The sequence below is a fragment of the Scyliorhinus canicula genome, chromosome 4 (genome assembly GCF_902713615.1).
Source record: "Scyliorhinus canicula chromosome 4, sScyCan1.1, whole genome shotgun sequence".
In the NCBI taxonomy this organism is placed as follows: Eukaryota; Metazoa; Chordata; class Chondrichthyes; order Carcharhiniformes; family Scyliorhinidae; genus Scyliorhinus; species Scyliorhinus canicula.
Window position 1 is genome coordinate 43,389,821 of NC_052149.1, and position 21,441 is coordinate 43,411,261.

The window sequence follows — 21,441 nt, forward strand, 5'->3', positions numbered from 1 at the left end:
CAAGAGAAGGTAGGAAAATAAGAGTCGACTTATTCAGGTTTAGGCTCACACACCTAAATGGGGTGAACTCAGTCTTGCTGTCCTTGCACACCATACACTTCAAATAAAGTCTCCCGTAAACATTGCTAACACCAACCTAACCGACCCACTACCATAGTTTGGATCACCAGTAAGGTTATTTCTGACATCATCATCTTACTACCCTTGATATCCCACATTCCTCCATTTTCACTGCAGTCACCACCCAGCCCTGGAAAATCTCACATCCATCTCTTGAACAAATTTAATTACAAATTCCCTCACCTTTGGCCCTTCTGCTATCAACTGCTTCTGATCTTGTTCCAAAAACATCACTTGCCATCTTTCCCATCCTGTTATTTTCTTGGTATAGTTCCCATGTTGTTTTCCTATTTCTTTATAAAATGCTGGTTGAGCCTCAAATGGAGCATTGTGCCCAATTGTAAGCACTGCACTTCAGGAAGGATGTGAAGGCTTTAGAGAGTGTGCACAAAAGGGAATGAGGGGTTTTCGATAAGTGACTAGATAGGAGAACGTGACATTGTTCTCCTTAGAGAAGGTAAGGTTGAGAGGAGATTTGATAGAGGTGTTCAAAATCATGAGAGGGTCGAGACAGTGTAGATAAATTGGAACGTTTCTATTGGCACAAGGATTGACAAAGAGAGAATTTGAGGAGATTGAAGAAAGAACCAAGGATAACATGAGAAAAACCATCTTTATGCAGCAAGTGATTAGCATCTGGAATGCACTACCTGAATAGTGTGGAGATCGATTCAATAGTGACTTTCAAAAGGGAATTTAATAATCACCTGTAGAGAAAAATAAGTACAGGACCAAGGGGAAAGGGCTGGGGAGTGGGACTATGAGTTGCTCTCGCAGAGAACTGCATGAACATGAAGGCTCAAATGACCCCCTTCTGTGCTGCAGCCGTTCTATGATTCTATAATTCAAAACACCAAGACTTGAGTGCATTTGGTTTAGTTATTCATAGATCGTATGTGAGCAATGGGTACAAAGCTTTGCTCAATGACACGATCAGTGATGTGGCATTTTATGTGGAACATTTTAGTGTTCATGGCAATAAAGAAATTGTGCTACTGAAGAATATGTTAGGCTATAGAATGTATTTAGAATCCCTACTGTGCAGAATTAAACCTAGGTGCCTGGCACTGGGGTGCAGCAGTGCTAACCACACTGCTCACCACTTAAGAAGCTATTTCAGAAAATAATCCCACCATTCCAATATAAACTCTTCCAAAGCAACAAGCCTACAATCCCATGTTTCTCAGTTCTTCTAGCTAGCAAGTATAGATCGCTGTACTGTGTGTGCTATGACGTCTATTGCCAACAGGTGGCAAGAAAGCCTTGCCTTCCTTTCGCTTTGTGTCTATACACAAGTCTTATTTTTTTTCCTTTTTTGTCATAACCACAGCAAAGTAGCGACATTTTTGAACTCCATTCTTGGCTTGAGAAATATGTATTATGAGTGCTGGTGGAAAATGTTAAATGTTCAAGTGATTGGCATAAAAAAGGCAGCATGTAAATGATGTGTATCACTGAATTCATATTGATTGTGAATTTAAAATGACTGCCGTCACTAGTCTGTTGTGACTCAGATGTGTGCCACAATTAAGCCAGGTAAACAGCCAAGTTGAAAAGCAATTTAGTCATGTGACAAAGGGACCATTACAAGATGTCCACAGTGTGTTGACCTAGACGTATCTACTAATTAATATCCGGCAGTAAAACGAAAGCTTCAAATCAGTATAAATCTTGAAATCACACATCTGTTGCACAAGGAAAAGGAACAAATTTTTATTTGAGCATTCAGAGTTGATTAAAAAAATAATGAAGCATTATTGCTTTAAGTTTAGTATAGCTGGTGTATAGCTGCAATCTTGAAGAGCAATCTGAAATTGGCGTAATCTTTATTCCAAAATAGCCAGTTTGTGCGTGGCTGCGGTTTCTCACAGGAGGAAGTGGACAGTTGGCTGAGTCCATTCATTCAGTAAACAGGTGGTCGTAAATGACTGCATGCTGATGCACACACCATGAATGAATTGGCAGTTGTCTATCAAATACACAAGTCGTGGATTATTTCGGAGCAGTTTGGAATGATCGGTTTGGTTTGTTGTGGGCAGCTTGGTGGCACAGTGTTAGCACTGCTGCCTCACAGTGCCAGAGACCCAGGTTCAATTCCAGCCTTGGGTCAGTGTCTGTGAGGAGTTTGCACGTTCTCCCCATGTCAGCATGAGTTTCCCCTGGCTGCTCTGGTTTCCTCTCACACTCCAAAGTTGTGCAGCTTTGGTGGATTAGCCATGCTAAATTGTCCCAGTGTCCAAATGGTTAAGTGGGGTTGTTGGGGTAGGGTGGGAGCATGGGCCTAGATAGGGTGCTCTTTCACAGGGTTGGTGCAGACTCAATGGGCTGAATGGCCTCCTTCTGTTCTTTAGGGATTCTATGATTTTATGAACTCCTTCAGCTCCAGCATTCTGAAGAAGAGTAAATATTATTTTTAATCCCACCTCTGGAATCTAAAATTTTCATTCTCATGTTCAAATCCCTCCATGGCCTCAACCTTCCTTATCCCTGTAACCTTCTTCAGCCCCACAACCTTTCAAGAATTCTGTAATCCTCGCCTCTTGTGCACCTGAAGTCTTTGTCCTACCATTGGTAGCCAGCCTTCAGTTAGATAGGATCCAAGTTCTGGAATTCCCTCCCTAAACCTTTCACCTCTTTTCCTCAAAGTCACTCAGCAACCTACTTCTTTGACGAAGCTACTGTGTACCTACCCTAAGTTGTCATTCTTTGGCTACTACTGGCTAACTACTGTTAAACATTGTTGGGACATTTCCACCATTTTAAAGGAAGATAAATTCCTCCAGGCTGGAACACATTACTCAATTATCTAAAAATCTCATACCTGATTTGCAGGATAGAATCCAGTGAATAAGTTAAATATAAACTATTGGTTTATGTTTTAACCACTGAAAATTGATGCCGACTGCAAATTCAGATGCCGTTATCCTTGTCTTCTGGTGTAGTTTTCAACCAGTATACGTGAAGGGGCAATCATGAAAAATGAAATGAAAAATGAAAATCGCTTATTGAAAGAAGTAGGCTTCAAGTGAAGTTACTGTGAAAAGCCCATAGTTGTCACATTCCGGCGCCTGTTTGGGGAGGCCGGTACGGGAATCGAACCGTGCTGCTGGCCTGCCTTGGTCTGCTTTAAGAGCCAGCTATTTAGCCCAGTGTGCTAAACCAGCCCCTTCAGCAGGCACATTGCAGTGTGTTCAGTTTCCCAATATATATAGAATCCCTACAGTTCAGAAAGAGGGCATCCAGCCCATCGAGTCTGCACCAACACTTCGAAAGAGCACCGTACCTCGGCCCAATCCCCTGCCTTATAACCACACCCTAAGGAACAATTTGTCACGCCCAAGCCACCCAACCTGCACTTCTTTGGCCTGTGGGAGGAAACCGTAGCACCCGGAGGAAACCCACACAGATGCGGGGAGAATGTGCAAACTCCACAGTTATCCAAAGTCAGAATCCAAACCAGCAGCGGGATTCGCTGACCCCTCCTCTGGGTTGGGGAATCCCCAGGGGGGAGCGAATCCCACCCCGACGCCGGCTGCCGTATTCTCCAGCGCAGGTTTTTGGGCGGGGTTCACGACACACCGGTCGGGGGGCCGTTGGCATGCCCCCCCCCCCCCCCATCAATTCTCTAGGTCCCAATGGGCCGAGCGGCCGTCCGTTTTTGGCCAGTCCGCCGGCATGGATTAGACATGGTCCCACACGGCGGGACCTGGACCTGACAGGTAAGTCGGCTGGGGCAGTCCTCGGGGGGGCGCGGGGATCCAACTCCAGGGGGGGCCCCCACGGTGGCCTGGCCCGCGATTGGGGTCCAACAATCTGTGGGCAGGCCTGTGCCATGGGGGCACTCTTGCACAACCCCCTGCGCATGCGCCAGAATACGCCGGACAGTCTGCGCACGCGTGATATCACGCCGGCCCTTCGACGCCAGTTGGAGCAGCGCCAACCCCTCCGGCGTCCACCTAGCCCCCGGAAGTGCGAAGAATTCCGCACTTTCGGGGGCTGTTGACGCCGGAGTGGTTCGTGACGGTTTTCCCGGCAGCATGGGGACTTAGTCCCCGGAAAGGAGAATCCCGCCCCAGGTCCCTGGCTACGTGAGGCAGCAGTGCTAACCACCGTGCCACCCCACTGCCTATTGATAACAAATAGTTTCATACTATTCATTTTTCAGCTGATTAACTAACACAAGTCTATGTTATGTCCTGTATTTACATCATAAAGAATAGCTCATTACTCTTTTATATATGGTGAGTTACAAAAAATTTATTATTTTCTTTACAAGTATTTCAACAGCAAGACTCAGAAATCCAATACTTTAAGGTACAGGCTTCACACGGAGACACAAAGCGCAAATTCTACAATAAAAGGCTTTTGGTCTATGCCAACGTCAAGCACAGAATGCATCAACTTTACATTGCAAACCAGACAGAAGGTGGTTAAATCACTCAACCTTACAGTATCCTTTTCTTACCCACAATGCAGTCCTGCTGTTTAAATGTTCAGTGGGGGTAGGAAGCACACTCATAAAAATGCAGTTTTAACTTGTTACATCTTTGGCCTTATTTTGTTCATTCCACAGTTTACTTTTATTGTTAGCTCTTCCGAATCCTCATTTATAGGCTGCTACTGAATGAAGTCACCACTGGCTAATGTTCTGGGATTTAATTAGAAAATTAAGCAAAATTCTAGATATTAAAAATGAATCAAATCAAAATCATTATTGCTGAGGCAAACCAGTAATATAACAGAGCACATTGGAGCATCATATAATTTAAAGTAGACAGACAACCCCAATGAGGCCCTTATATCTAGCACCCACCCACCTCCAAACCCCCCCATCCCCATCTTTTTCAAGGAGCAGGGGAAAGACAGTATAGAGAAGAGCACTTTTTCCAGGTAAAGGGAATTTAGGGTAATGAAGCAAGTTATACTTTAAAGGATATTTGGCTTGCTCTTCTGCCATGGAATGATGCTTAGAGGATTTTTTAAAAAACAAGAAATTCTGGGAGGGCCAGAGAATCATTTCTGGTCATTGTGTGGCATTCATCTTTTGTGACAGATTTTCCATGTTTGAGACCCTATTCATTTTCCTTTGAGTAATTCTCCTCCTGGTTAATCTTGAACAATATGTTGCCTTACTAGAATGGTGGAAGAAAAGATTAGAGTACTACCCATTTTTCCTTGTGTGAAATGGGCTTTCTGTAAACCAAATTATAAGACAACTGTGATCAATGCAGAGGATGCTGCAAGAATGAAAACTATAATAGAGGCATTTATATATTTCCAAAGATTTAAAAGGGCAAACAGGAGCATAAATTGCCTACAAGCTAGACATCCATTATAAGTCAATTCAAACCGAGACAGGCATAGTAGAATCAGATTAAAATTCCTCTGCCATAAACTCAAAATTCTTTTCATTGTACATCAACTTTCATTCTAAAATTCAGAGCTCATAATACAAAGACACAATCCTGCAAATGCTGGGAATTTGAAGAAATCAGAAAAATAATCTGCTCAGGCAGACATCTGTGGGGGGAAAACAAAGTTAACCTTTACCAGAACTGGAAAGAGTTAGAGATGTAACTGGTTTCAGGCAACAAGAGGCAGAGAAAGGCGGGGAAAGCACAAATGGAAAGATCTGTGATAGGGTGGAATGCAGGAGATGCTAAATGGCAAAAGGATTGATGGCGCAAGACAAACAAACAATGATGATAACGGGACAAGAGACAAAAAAAATGGGTCTAGAGGATGTACAAATGGGAATAGGATAAACATCACCAACAGCTGCAGCCCGAAAAAATTGGGACAGTGGCTATAATCTGAAATTGTTGAACTCAATGCCAGGACCAAAAGGCTGTAAAGTTCCTTAAATTTACGTTGAGCTTCACTAGACTAGGACCAAGATGTCAGAATGCAATGAAGAATTAAAATGACAGATGACCAGAAGTTCTGGGCGTCTTTATGGGCTAAGGACATGTTCTGCAAAGTAATCAGCCAGTTTGTGTCCCATTGTACACACCTCAACATGAGCAGTAAATATGGTGTACAAAATTGAAATTTACCTTTGATCTCAAATCAAAACCGTTCGGCAGTGATTATTTTGCTTTTTATATTTTTACATCCTTTACTAATTTTTTGTTTACTTGTCTCATATTCCCATTTACTTTTGCCTTGTACCGTTTATTTAATCTCCCTTGCCTTCCACACTTCACAGGCCTCCCCTTTTGTCCTTCCCCTGTCTCTGTATCTTTTCAAAACCTGTTATATTCCTAACATTTTAATTCTAACAGAAGCTTACCGAGGTGAAACGTTAACTTTTTTCTCTCCCGTAGACGGTGCCTGATCTGCTGCGTATTTCCAGCATTAACCAATTTTTAACTACAGAATTCATAAGTCAACTTTGGAACAAAATGTTCCGTGTTCGCACATGGACGTCACCATATTGTTTCACTGTTAGAGGAACTGCAGGGATGAGTAGGACGAAACACAGCTTCACATTAATCTGTCTTTGATAAACATCATGCGCATCCAGGCAACAAAGAACGTCTGGGTGGTGGTGTCAATTAGTTTTTATTCTCCATCTGCAGTGGCTGGAATTTTGATTCAAAGACTTGCTATTGTGCACCTCGCACAGGGATATAAGGAGTGAACTTATTTCATTTTGTCCAAAAGAATTGTAAACACGTAAAGTACATTGCTATTTGAATGGGGAAACCTTTTTTGGGTTGGGGGGTGAGAGGGGGGAGGAAAGAGTGTGAAGCGAAGAAACAGCTGTGAGCTCAGATCAAGGTAGGTCAATACCCTTAGCAAGTGAACACTTAACCCCCAACCAGGTTTATCACTTTAACTATAAGGGGTGCCTGCCTCTTAAAATCACTCGCTTCAGTTGGTTGATTACAAGTCTGGCAGTGAACACAGCATTATAGAGAAGTTAAGCAGTTCTTTAGAAATATGATGCTAATGAGGAACTAATACGGTCAAATCCCTTTCCTTTGCTCATTTTGAGTCAAGCCTTTCGAATACTGATAGCAGACCACCAGTGGAAAAGATTATAAACGGTATGCTACAAACACCAGCATCGCATCCCATCTGGCTAGAAAAGATGCTCGATACATAGCATCCTCCAGCTGTGTGTTTAAATTCAAGGTTTGAACTAGATGTTTTATGAGAACATCTTAAGAAATTTCAAAATCTCTCTACCCAAGTAGCATGGGATTCAGTGGGATTTTGTTAGCAGTGTCACTGTACATAATGTAAATCAGATGCACATTTATGAAAAATGGACAGAAACACTTGCTAAGTGAAAATAATTGTAATAAAGAATAAAAATGTGGAAGAACATAAAAGATTAACAAAATTACGTAATGTTTGTACGTGAGTGCATTCCTCTCACACATACACTATTATCCAACTTAAATCCCCTTGTCTACATTAAAGAATTGAAGCAGGGTACACAAAGTCGGAGTAGCTCCTGAGGATTGAATAAAAGAAATATCTTGCACACACTGAACACAAGGTGATCAAATTGCCTCATGGATGCTCTCAATACACAATCTGGGATTAGAAAACCACAAAAATTCAAAGCCAATCACATTAGGTGTCAACTGCAATCTGCTCTCAACAAATTGAAAAATGCCAAAACAAAATACATTTTGATACAATTACACAAGAACTACTACAGCTTTTTTTGAAGGGGATGTAAAGAACAACTGGAGTCAAGCAGCTGGAAGTTCTTGGTCTGAGCTGGGTTGGCAAGAATAGGCACTGAAATGAATGAAACCGTTTCCTCACTGCAGGGATGGAGGAGGAACTGTAGCATGAGTAACACTGTCTTAATTTCACATATCTTCTCATAGACCATTACAAAGAAATCATACAGGGTAGAAGGGTGGAAAGAAATATTCAAGCACCCAGTCACGATTTTGACCTGTATGTCATTCACTTAATCTGCCCACTAGTTAATAACAAGCATAAAAGAATGAGACTTCTACAAAAGAAACACAATGGAAGATGTGAAAAGCAGTGTTTCCTATTGTGATGTGATTGGGTTCAAAGAAATGCCCTGATAAGTAGTACCTCATGAAATAGAATGAAAAAATATGTCGAACCATTCCCATTTAGGGGAAAAAAGCAAATTGTTTAAGCCAAGTTTAAGCTAAAGTCCAAACATATGCCAGGATGTGTTTATTCATATTTGATGGCACTGCCCAGTTAGTATTACCATTTGAGAGTTCAACACATTCATTGAAAATAAGAACCACTCAAATGAGAAATTACTGTCAGCCATGGAGTACTGCCCCTATAGTGCACTTTTACACAGCACGAGCAACCCATTAATTAAATTTTTACTGCAAATGTCACTACTTTGGCTCAATATCAGGATATGTAATAATAACTGATTAACTTAGTTCACGACCTTAAGTTTCACAACACAAATGGCTTCATTGCCAACTGCAAAATTTGTTCTCCTTCCAGAATTTGAGATCACTGACCTTGATATTTGTTCAATGATGGTTAGGTGGGTTGTCCGGAAGGTTTCAAATTAGTACCATTTTTAAGGCCAGGTTTTCATGGATATACTGACCCGAGACTACTTGAATCATTTGATTCTGGATCTTTAATGATCAATGGAAAGAAGCTGATCCAAACAATCACCCAAAGATAAAGGGTGTCTACTGTGAAAAGGTGGCACAGAATGGTCAGATCAACAAGGAAATATTTGCCATGTCTTTTTGACTTGCTTTGGTTTCCAAGTAGACTGACATTACTGTTAGTACTTCTATCCAAATAATAATCCAGAACCCATTGTGCGAGAGAATATGCCATGTGAATCTATGTTCAAAAGCAATACTCTAGAATAATAAGCAACGTGTAAAAAGCAAATTGAGAGATGACTTACAATGAAACCATTTGGTTCTGTACTAGCACAGACATCCACAGTTTATTCTGCAACGACTTTGAACTTTTTATTAGCAAATGCCAGTGCGTTAATGGATATTTCAAGCTTTGTCCATTAAAGCCATATTACATGAACTGTGGCAACATTTGTTTTTCAAAAATACAGTGCTCAAGGGATGATCGGAAACATCAAAACAGCAACTGGCTATTAAAGAGAAAAAAAGGAAATAAAATTGTAAGGAATTGCAACTATGTCCAACCAACATCAAAAGGGTATGTTTAAAAGTCACCATATAGCCTGCTTTGGCCAGGAGGATCTTTTTACATCAATGGTCAATTACTACAATAAATTCATATAATTCTTATCTCTTTTTAGACCTGTGTATATGTCATGGCCCACATGTGTTTTGTAAAGAACAAAGTAGAATTTTAATTTCTCTAATCCCTTTATAATCTGTTCCTTGGGAGCCAAGCATCTTACATGCTAGCGAGCTGCACATTTTAGTGACTGTCCCAGACTGTAGCATAAATGTAAGACAAAAGAGAACCAGCAACCAAGGTCCAACCACCTTATTAACAAGACAACACTAAAACGGTGAGACCTATAATGATGGGCTATACAAACTTTAACAATTGGCAACATTTGAAAGATTTTCAGGAACAGTAAATGAAGCCAATTTAGTTATCATTTTGTGAAAGGGCAGGGTTGCCAATTGTTATAGGCAACTGGTAATCACAGAATATCTGCATTCCATTCAAAAATCTACCGTCAAGTTCTTCAGTATATTCCAGGGTTTTTCACATGAATAACAAACATTATAACTGATTACATATTCTGGTACAACTGAGACACACAGCACAACGCTGGTCCACAAGAACTAACGCAGCTTCCACCTTAGGGAGTGGGCTGCAGCCTCTACACAGGGGTCAGTCTGGTTCTCCCTCAGGGGTCTGTTACTGCGGCAGCCTGATATTTTAAATGGGTCAGGCTTCTAGTACAAGTAGCCCATTTGTTACAACTAAGACAAGACAACTTGTCTACATCCTTTAGTATTTAAGTTATGGGTATTATTACAGGCATTACTGAAACTGTTCCTTTAATCTGAATGAGAAATATACACCACAAATTATTCATCAAACCAGATTCTTTTTCAACCAACTACTCAAGGCATTTAAATCTTAGGTAGCCTGGGTAAAAAATACTGAAATTTAATGCATCTTACTTCTCTTTTCTCTCTCAAAATGATTAAGGACTTATTAGTATGCACTGTTCATAAGTCTATTCCATTTATACACAATCAATGGTGTAAACATACATAATTTATATTACATGTGCTTCATCTTTTGTTTTGTCTTGTCACTATAACACCACAATAGAACACAGTACAGGTCCATTCACAATGCACAGCCCAGAATGTCTTCTGGTAAACGTAGCTCCAGTCAGCAGGGTTTATGGAGGAGTTTGTGTGTTATGTTCTGGCCATCAATCATCTGATAAAACTCGGATGGGGAATAGGGGTTCCTTTTTTATTAATACAACAAACAGCATTATCAGGTTCTCCTCTTGAATGGGCGGCTTCTCTCCTTCCACACACTTAAGAGAAAAACAAAAATGGAATATTTGTACATTTTTTTGGTGCCACCCCACAATTGTTCATGGTCCTCTTCCTGTTGTGAGGCATTGTGATTAATGTGGCCTCAGGGTAACTGTGGCCTTTTTTCCCCCACATCCCACTCCTTCACAAATACACACGTCTAAGATCACCGGGAGATGTGATGGTGTTGCACTGTGGACATAGCTTTTTGGCCCCCTGAAAAAGAAGAAAAACTTAATTAAACACTAGAAAAGGTCACAAATTGGCAATATCATATTCACCTTCTTTTGTTTTAATGTGGAAAAGGTAATTATCATTATTGCTCATTTAACCCATCACAGAGTATGATTTTTTACAGCACTATTGCATATTTCACATATTTTTCCAAGAATAGTGAAAGGGCCATGATTTCAAACTTTTCTCCAACTCTATAATTCTTAGAAATAACAAAAATTGCTTCCAATATAGACTTATATTTTTCAAGGCAGGCGACCCAACTATAATATTTCCACTCGGGTGACTGTCAATGTGGAGTTTGCATCTTCCCCCCGTGTCTACGTGGGTTTCCTCCGGATACTCCGGTTTCCTCCCCTGTCCAAAGATGTGCAGTTTAGGTGGACTAGTCACGCTAAATTGCCCCTTAGTGTCCAAAAGGTTAGGAAGAGTTACTGGGTTATGGGGATAGGGTGGAGGTGTGGGATTAAATAGGGTGCTCTTTCCAAGGGCTGGTGCAGACTCAATGGGTCGAACGGCCTCCTTCTGCACTGTAAATTCTATATCTCTTCATGCTCCATGAAAAATATTCTCTCCTTGATGTTATTCTGCACTTTATACCATTTCCTCAAGTAAGACCCAGGTCTTTTGTAATATTTTTATCCAATAAACTGTTAGGTGTGGCTTGAGAATTCAAGGCAATTGAACTTTTGATTCTCCTTTGGATATAAGAACCTCACCTAGGTTTAGCAAATCCTTTTCATGCAGCAAGTTATCCTAGGATCAAGTGGCTTCAATGCCAATCCAAAGTCACAGCTATCCCATTGCTATCAGTAGAACTGCTCAAGAGTGCCTAGTCTTCCCCTCAACCAGTGCCATCACTGGGGATGCCGGGAGAATAGGAACACTATCAAAGCAGGCCTCTGTTAAGGATAATAACTACCCCACAAAAAACGCCAAGAGAGATTACTAATTTTAAACATGCATTGGAGGGGTAAGGAAGGTGGTGCCACATGAACAAATATTATTTCCTTTCCTTTTAAGTACAATATTTCTCAGCGATTCCATCAAAGTTAAGATAAAGAATTATTATTTATCGGATTGTACTGGCCACAACAATATTCCATATTAGAATGTTACTTACAATGGTTATTTCCCCTACACACACTCTTCAGAACTACAATTCACATTGCCTACTAGTCAACATGTATTTTTTCAATCCATTCTCACTACTCCAGATGCTAATCAGCTCATACTTAATTTGTATCTGAAAGCTTAATGGATTGACATATTGTCTGATCTAAAATATTAGTAAGGCAGCTACTTTATTATTTTTGTTCCACGTCTGATATGAAGCTCCAAGCATAGGAAATGCTGAAACCATTTTACACTATGTTGAATGGGCTACAGTAGCTAGATTTAATTATTTTTAGTGTTTACTTTAATAAAGTTAAAAACAGATCAACCAAAAACAGATCAACCAAAACTGGTTTCTGCCATTTAACAAATGAAATCCCATAACTCTGACCAGCCAGATCATTAGTACAAAAACCCCTGGTAGTCATTTCAACCACAGTGACAATTTAAAAGGGACGTGAAATAGGCTTTAATGCTAATAAAGGAGTTGTCTCAAAAACACTTTCAAATGAAGAAATGTAATAGGATAAAATGAAAAGTACAAGTCTCTCATAAACCAAACAACTAAACCAGATAAAATGCAATTTTGTTCTGATTTACACTAATCTAAAGTGATATGGTGAATGACTACGTATGCAACATGGCATTGGAATGCCCAGAGCTGATGTATTATAACAGCAGACAAAATGTGGTAAGCTCATTATACAGAGATTGCAATAACAATTTGTCGGAGCACAGTAAACATTAGGACTGCCTAAAACTGAATTTTTTCAGTTTTTTAAAAGCTGATAAATCCATTCAGTTAGCGACTGATCAATTTTTAATTAAACAAATTCTACAGTGTTAGACACCATTTATCTGGTCTGCAGCTTATTGATGCCAGAAAAAGTGAAAGTTTCCTGCTGTCTTCACCCTGTTCAAAAGACACCAATTAAACATTTTTCTATTTATAATTTATGAGAACAAATTAAAATTTGGCACAATTATTAATAAAAAATACTCCCATGGCTTTCCTTGAAATGAGGCACTATTCCACACCCAAACCCATCTAATGGACAGTTTAAAACTGCAAATCAATGTTTCAATTGCAGCCGAGCCTTGTACAAATTCAATATTATCTCACTGCTTTGTATTCTGTTTCCAGATGTAAAAATCAAGGGTTTTCTTTGCCTCTCTTATGATCTTATTTTCTTTTGTAGCCACCTTTAATGACCTGTGTATTTACCCTCTGCTCCATTTAAAATCTTAACATTTTGTTCCCCAATGTATTTTTCCATTTGACACTATCTGCCCATCCTATCATTATTTCTAAGTCATCCGAAAGAATGTTTCTGCAATCTATAATCTGTCATCAGCAAAATGTGGATATTCTTTCCATAGTTTAAAATCATTTATTAATATAAGTGAGATTGGCCCCAATAGGAAGGACTCCTATAGAAAATCACTTACCACATCCTTCCAGTCTGATAAACTTCCTTTTATCCTTTTGGTTTTTATCCACCAGCTGTCCGTCTATCTATGTGGCCACATTCCCCTTAATTCCATCTCCTGTTATTTTTCTTATAAGTCTCCGATGTGGTACCTTATCAAACTTTTTTTCATTTATCCATCAATGTTATTTCTCCAAAGGATTTTATAAGGTTGATCAAGCATGGCTTGCATCTTAGATATCCATACTGACCATCCCTGAGACTCTTATGCTTGTCTAAGTGCTCAGCAATTTCATACTATATTATGTCATGTCATGTGTGCTTTGCCTGAAGGCAGGTCTTTAACTCATTGCCTGCAGATGCTTCAACCTGAGCTGTTTTCTTGGTAGCTTTTGTCAGTGGTGGTTTGCCAATGCCTTTGGGCAGCATGGTCGGGTAAGGTTTGGAGGGACAAAGGGCCTGTTCGTATTCCCTACTTTTCTTTGTTCTACCCTCAGGTAAAGGGAGAGGTGGCAGGTTCCAAGTCTACCTCAGCCACAAAGGGAATTGAATATGCCCTATTAGTATTATCCTGAACCATACACTGGCCAACTGAGCTAACTGGCTACCCACAATATTAAAGATCCGAGTGTAAATCGCAGCGCCCTGTCTACCTTATTTGAGGAACTTCTTCAGTATCATATCTATAAGATTTACAACATCCGCTAACTGTTGTGCACTGACCTCTGGTGAATCTACAATTTCAACATCCACTTGATCTGTAAAAGCTGAAGTTCAAATAGAATTCATAGAATCCCTACAGTGCAAGAGAAGGCCATTTGGCCCATTGAATCTAAAAGAGAACTCCACCCAGGCCCACCCCAACCTAACCCACACATGTTTGGACACTAAGGAGCAATTTAGCACAACCCACCCACCTAACCTGTGCATCCTTGGACTGTGGGAGGAAATCCACGCAGGCATGGGGAGAATTTGAAAATTCCACACAGTCACCCAAAGCGGGAATCGAACCAGGGTCCCTGGCTCTTAGGGTGCAGTGTAACCACTGTACCACCGTGCCGCACCAGATACTTGTTTAGTATCTCTTCCATTCCCTCCTTCTCTGCTAAAGCCTGGTTCCCTTCTCTTAATGAACAATGATTATCAATTTACTGGTGATCTCCCGATAGATATTGTTTTTATTGTCCTTTCTCTCATATTATTAGGGAGCTAAATTCAATAACCCTTCACAGCAGTCACGGTGATTGTGGTGCATGCTTAACCCTTGCCTGTTGACTAAACTCCAGGGAGCAGATCATCTTCATGCTGTGTGCTTTATTAGAGTAATTGCTGCATGCAGCCGGCACCAAGTACACTGGTTATTGACGTCAATGGGAACAGAGAGTCGTAACTTCCTAACATGTATTAAAGCTAACCCAAACCCCTTAAAGGGAACGTGCAGTGTGAGTGTAGTAGTTTCTGGCAGTCGTGCAGGAAGCAAAACAGTGAAGAATGGCACAACATAGGAGACATGGGTTTCAAACATTGCAGATGCTGCACGGATGGCTTGGTGGAGGAGGTGGGCATTGTCACTCCTTTGCTGTCCTTGGGTCAAAAGCATGGAATTCTCTCCCTAACACCACCTCATCTGCAGCAGTGGTCCAAGAAGGCAGTTAGAACACAAGGGTAGTTAGGGATGGGTAACAAATGCTTGTCTTAACAGTGAATGAGAGGAGGAGATATAACCTGTGTCCAAAGGGGGCAAAGAGCCCAGCCAGCTCAAACTGCAAAAAATAGACAGCCATGGAGGTCAATTACAGGCCTGAAGCTTTGAGGATCTGGAAATACAATGTCCTCACACAAACAATCAGGTCATCAAGTCCATCAATCAGGACTCATTCCTAACATTCTTATGCACAACTGCATTCTCACACACTGAACACTGCTGGAAGCTTCATACCCACATATCAGAACTTGCACACACCGTCAGCTAATCAACTACAACCAGCATACCACTGAAATAGATTGAACCATACACACTTAACTTCACTTCCGTCATTTGCATGACAAGGTCAATCACAACTGGAGGACAAAGGAGCCAATTGGAAGGAGACTGGCAAGCCTGCATGTCCTAATCCCCATGGAGGACACAGTGCTCCAGATGGTGACATACTGGAACAGCAACTGTTGACCCCAAACCAGCCCTGGAGATGAATCATTAGAAGATGTGTCATGTGTGAGTACCTTTAGGAAATGGGTGATTATAAATGGGTGTGTATATAAGTATCTGTAGTGAGAGTACCTTTAAGAAATGTGTGCTTATTACTGCAGTGATGTCAGAGTCAGTGATGTGGAGCTGGGCTGTCAGCTTTTTACTTTTGTTTTAGGCTGTTTGCTGCAGGGTGTGTTTTAGTTTCGTTTTCAGAGCTGGATAGCTGCCGTCACAGCCAGAAGGTGTATTAGTCTCTCTGTAATCTAAAGAATGTAAATCGATGTTTTGGTAATTTAAAACTAATAACTGCTCTCAGTAGTGACTTTAACCTGATGTGCTTCTGTTGAAAGGTTTTGTTTTGAGTCTTATGAATGTTAAAAGGAAAGAAATAATTACTTAGTGTTGTATTCTTTGGGGGTTGTATTTGAATTAATGGTTGCTAAGGTGTTCACTGTATGTTTTAAAAAGGTTAACTTGAGTTCATAGAATAAACATTGTTTTGCTTCAAAAAATACTTTTCATTTCTGCTGTACCACACCTGTAGAGTGGGCCGTGTGCTCCCCACACCACAATCTAGTAAAAGTTGTGGGTCAGGTGACCTCCATGATACCCTTCGGGGTTCTGTAACCCTGGCCCATAACAAATTGGGGGTTCGAGGGGGATAATAGTCCATCTATTGGATTGGCTTTGTGAATTTAAAGACAGTGAGGGGTGAGCATATTGTGGTTGCTTTTCAGGTGTGGTATTTAGTTTAAGTACGGAGTGTGTTGTAGACAATGGCTCTTTCAGAGGCTCTGAAGTTTTTGGGATGGAGACAGTCACACGCAGTACCTTACGGACAAAGGCTAAAAGCAGACTGTTAGATTTGGCAAAAACATTACAGTTAACATTAACTGACAAAATGTCAAAAGGTGAGTTAATTATGGTGGTGGCTAAGCATTTAAAGTTGCCTGAGATACAGTTTGACTCATTCGAAATGGCAAAAATTCAGTTGCAAATTAAACAAATGGAACAGGAGAAAGAATTAAAGCAGCTTGAATACGAAAGAGAGAGAAAGAGGAAAAAGAAAAAGACAGAGGAAAGAGAGAAGAAAGGAAAACAGAAAGAATAGCCCTAGCAGAACAAAAAGAAAGAGAAAGGGAGATACAGATCAGGGAAAAAGGTAAAGAGAGAGAGTTTGAACTTCAGAAAATGGCCATGAAACATGACAGTCAGTTAAAATTGGCAGGCGTAAAGGGAAACGTACAGTTGGATGATAGTGTTGAGGATAACGAGAAAGAGCGTCAAAGTCAAAGGCTTGGTGGGAATCTATTTAAATATGTCCAAGCATTGCCAAGGTTTGGCGAGAAGGAGGTAGAAGCCTTTTTCAGTTCATTTGAGAAGGTGGCTAAACAAATGAAATGGCCATAGTACAGGTGGATATTACTGATTCAAACAAAGCTGTAGGTAGGGCTAGTGAAATGTTTGCATCACTACCGGAGGAGGTATCTGAGACGCATGAGGAGGTGAAAAAATCCATCTTCGGCGCATATGAACTAGTGCCTGAAGCTTACAGACAAAGGTTTAGAAATTTAAGGAAAGAATTTGGTCAAAGATACATGAGGTTTGAAAGGCTCAAACAGAGTAATTTTGATAGGTGGATAAGGGCTTTGAAAATAGACCAAACGTATGAAGATCTCAGAGAAATTATAGCTTCGGAGGAGTTTAAAAGTTCAATTCCTGATCTAGTGAGAACTCATGTGGAAGAAGAGGGTTAAAACGGCGAGATTAGCAGCAGAAATGGCAGATAATTATGGATTAGTTCATAAATCAAAGCTTGGTTTCTGACATCAGTTTCAGCCTGTGAGGGATAGAAACTGGGGACATGAGAAATACTCAAATGGTAAAGGTAAAGGTGATCTGATGGGAGATAATAAGGAGAGTATACCTCAGATTAAAAAAGAAATCCAAGAGGGTGGAAAAGAAATGAAAAATTTCAAATGTTTTCACTGTAATAAACTAGGCCATGCAAAGTCACAGTGTTGGTAGTTGAAAAAAAGCACTGGGAAGGCTGATGTGGTAAAACAGGACAAGACAGTGGGGTTTGTTAAAGTGGTAAAGGAAAGCCCAAGTGAAGCGAAGGAGGTGCAAAATATTGTACAGCCTGATCAAGAGGTGATTGATGAGAAGGTGCCAGATCTCTTAAAAGAATTTACTTGTGTGGATAAAGTTTATTCATAGGTAAAGAAGTCACAATTTTAAGAGATACGGGAGCCAGTCAATCTTTAGTGGTAAGAGGTGAGGAGTTATGTAGTTTGGGAAGCATGTTACCAGAAAAGGTGGTAATATGTGGAATTCAGGGCGAGAGGAGTAGTGTTCCATTATATAAGGTAAGGTTGGAAAGTCCAGTGAAGAGTGGTGAAGTGGTAGTAAGAGTAATAGAGAAACTATCTTGTCCAGGAATACAGTTTATCTTGGGTAATGATATAGCTGGATTGCAGGTGGGAGTGATGCCTACTGTAGTGGATAAGCCAGTGGAAAATCAGACAGCTGAAGTGTTGAAGGACGAATATACTGGGATTTTTCCAGGTTGTGTAGTAACAAGGTCGCAAAGTCACAGGTTAAGACAAGAGGAGAAATCAAAGAGTGAAGATGAAGTTGAAGAGCAATCAGAAACGATTTTTGGTCAGATGGTGGAAAAAGAACAAAAACAGGTAGAGGATGAGGCGGATATTTTTAGTTCAGGAAAATTGGCGGAGCTACAACAAAAAGATATAGAAATAAAACGGATGTATCAGAAAGCATACATGGGAGATGAATCTGAGTGTATACCAGATGCTATTATGTGAAAGTGATGTCTTGATGAGAAAATGGAGACCTTTACATATGCAGGCGGATGAAAAGTGGGCAGAAGTTCATCAAGTAGTAATGCCGGTAGGGTATAGAAAAGAGTGTTGCGAGTTGCACATGAGGTACCAGTGGAAGGTCATTTAGGAATAAGGAAAACTCAAGCCAAAATCCAAAAACATTTTTATTGGCCTGGACTACATAAATATGTAATTAAATTTGTTAATCATGTCACACATGTGAAGTGATAGAGAAACACCAAGCAGTGATAAAACCAGTGCCCTTAATACCCATTACAGCATTTGAGGAACCTTTTACAAGGGTCCTAATTGATTGCGTAAGACCGCTTCCCAAAACAAAAAGTGGGAATCAATATATTTTGACTATAATGGATGTGTCTACTAGGTTTCCAGAAGCCATTCCAATACGTAATATTACAGCTAAAAAGATTGTGGAGGAGTTATTTAAATTCTTTACTAAATATGGACTACCCACAGAAATACAATCGGATCAAGGTTCGAATTTTACCTCAAGCTTATTCAAAGAAGTTATGGATAGCTTAGGAATAAAACAATTTAAATCAACTGCATACCATCCAGAATCGCAGGGAGCATTAGAAAGGTGGCATCAGACATTAAAGACAATGTTGAGGGCTTATTGTCACGATTATCCAGAGGATTGGGATAAAGGAATTCCATTCGTACTGTTTGCAATTAGGGATTCACCTAATGAATTAACCAAATTTAGTCCTTTTGAACTAATTTTTGGTCATGAGGTGAGAGGACCACTTAAATTGAGTAAAGAAAGATTGGTGAGTGAGAAATCGGAAATTACATTATTGGATTACATGTCAAATTTTAGGGAATGATTAAATAGAGCAGGTGAATTGGCTCGACAACATTTAAAAGTTGCACAAAATGTGATGAAATGGTAGCGGACAAGAAATCCAAGTTTGTAGTTTTGCCAGTGGAGGTAAAATTTTAGTGTTGTTACCAGTGGTAGGTGAACCTTTAAAAGCAAGGTTTTGTGGACCTTATCAAATTGAAAGGAAATTAAGTGAGGTGAATTATGTGGTAAAAACGCTGGATTGAAGGAAAACGCACCGAGTGTGTCATGTGAATATGCTTAAAAGGTACTTTGAAAGGAAAGGAGAGAAAAAGGAGGTTTTAATGATTCTAACTCAAAGTGACAAACCAAATCCAGATTATGGTGCATTTGAAATACCTCAAATTAAATTGGAAAACAAGGATGTTCTTAAAAATTGGGATAAATTGTTGAGTTACCTTCCAGAGGAAAAACGGACCGACCTGAAAGAGTTGTTGATAGCACGTGGGCAAGTTTGTAGAGATTAATTAGGAAGTACTAAAATGGCTATACATGATGTAGATGTGGGAAATGCTGTTCCAATGAAACAACATCCACACAGACTTATCCCTTTAAAATTGGCACAGGTTAACAAAGAGATTGAGAGTACGCCTAAAAATGGCATAATTGGGCAGCACGGTGGCGCAGTGTGTTAGCACTGTGGCCTCACGGCGCCGAGGTCCCAGGTTCGATCCCGGCTCTGGGTCACTGTCCGTGTGGAGCTTGCACATTCTCCCCGTGTTTGCGTGGGTTTCGACCCCACAACCCAAAGATGTGCAGGCTAGGTGGATTGGCCACGCTAAATTGCCTCTTAATTGGAAAAAATGAATTGGGTACTCTAAATTTAAAAAAAAAAGGCATAATTAATTGAAGCGGGTTGCAGCCAATGGAGTTCACCCATAGTGATGGTACCAAAAGCAGACGGTACCCAACGGTTGTGTGTGGACTATAGAAAGGTTAATGCAGTTACAAGAACAAACTCTCATCCTTTCCCATGTTTGGAGGATTGCATTGAGAAAGTGGGACAATCGGCTTTTATTTCCAAACTGGTACCTTTATCCGAAAGGGCGAAGGAGATTTCAGCTTTTGTGACTCCAGATGGTATATACTAATTCAAAGTTATGCCATTTGGCATGAAAAATGGCCCAGCCACATTTCAACGGTTAACTAACAAAGTTGTTTCAGGATTACCCAATTGTGCGGTATACATCGACGATCTGGTAATTTTCAGCCAGACATGGAAAGAACATTTAAAACATCTGATCGAGTTATTCAATCGACTTCAGGAGGCGGGTTTGGTGATAAACCTAGACAAAAGTGAATTTGGAAAAACCCAAGTCACTTTCCTTGGCCATACAATTGGACGGGATCGAATGGTCACACGGGATGTGAAACCAACAGTTATTGAGGAGTTTTCAATATCCTCAAGACGAAGGGAAATAATGCAATTTCGTGGCATGAGTGGATTTAATCGAACATTTGTGCAAATGTTTTGTAGCGTGGTTGCTTCACTGATGGACTTGCTGAAGAAACGTCAAAAATTTCAGTGGACAGCGGATTTTCAACAGGCATTTGACTGCCTAAAATCTGTGACAACCAATGCTCCTGTTGGAGAATTACAAGGCACTCTGTGATCAGATTTAACTAAAGTATCTGACTTTAAAGAGAAATGCCGAGGCGTAGAGAAATGGATGGATCGTGCAGAGACCTTGTTGTTTAAAGAAACTGTCAATCAAGAAGGATTTCAGTTGGTGGAAGAAAGAAAAATGGACTATATTATTATACCTGTTTGCGTGTGTTGTTTATTGAAACGATAAAGTATATTTACTGTGTGCATTTCTAAAGGGTGGTGAAAATGTGAAAAATGAAACCATCTTGAAGTTGATTTTTTTCTTGGGGGGGGGGGGAGGAGGTGTCATGTGAGAGTATCTTTAAGAAATGAGTGTTTATAAATGGGTGTGTATGTAAGTATCTGTAGTGAGAATGCCTTTAAGAAATGAGTGTTTATTACTGCAGTGATGTCAGAGAGTGGGTGGAGCTGGGCTGTCTGTCAGCTTTTTACTTTCGTTTTAGGCTGTTTGCTGAAGGGTGTGTTTTAGTTTCGTTTTCAGAGCTGGATAGCTTCAGTCACAGCCAGAAGGTGTATTAGAGTCTCTCTCTGTAATCTAAAGAA

General features: G+C 40.3%; 1 protein-coding gene across 7 annotated transcripts in view; it reads right to left on the minus strand.

The window, feature by feature from the left end:
* Window positions 1-4,357: 4,357 nt before the first annotated feature.
* Window positions 4,358-21,441, minus strand: part of rnf220a (ring finger protein 220a) — a 554,594-nt gene continuing 537,510 nt past the window's right edge. For all 7 annotated transcript variants that reach the window (XM_038794120.1, XM_038794119.1, XM_038794117.1 and 4 more), the window contains one exon: window positions 4,358-10,823. In XM_038794120.1, the coding sequence (XP_038650048.1) occupies window positions 10,752-10,823 (72 nt within the window). In that variant the 3' untranslated portion in view covers window positions 4,358-10,751. The remainder of the gene's footprint in view (window positions 10,824-21,441) is intronic.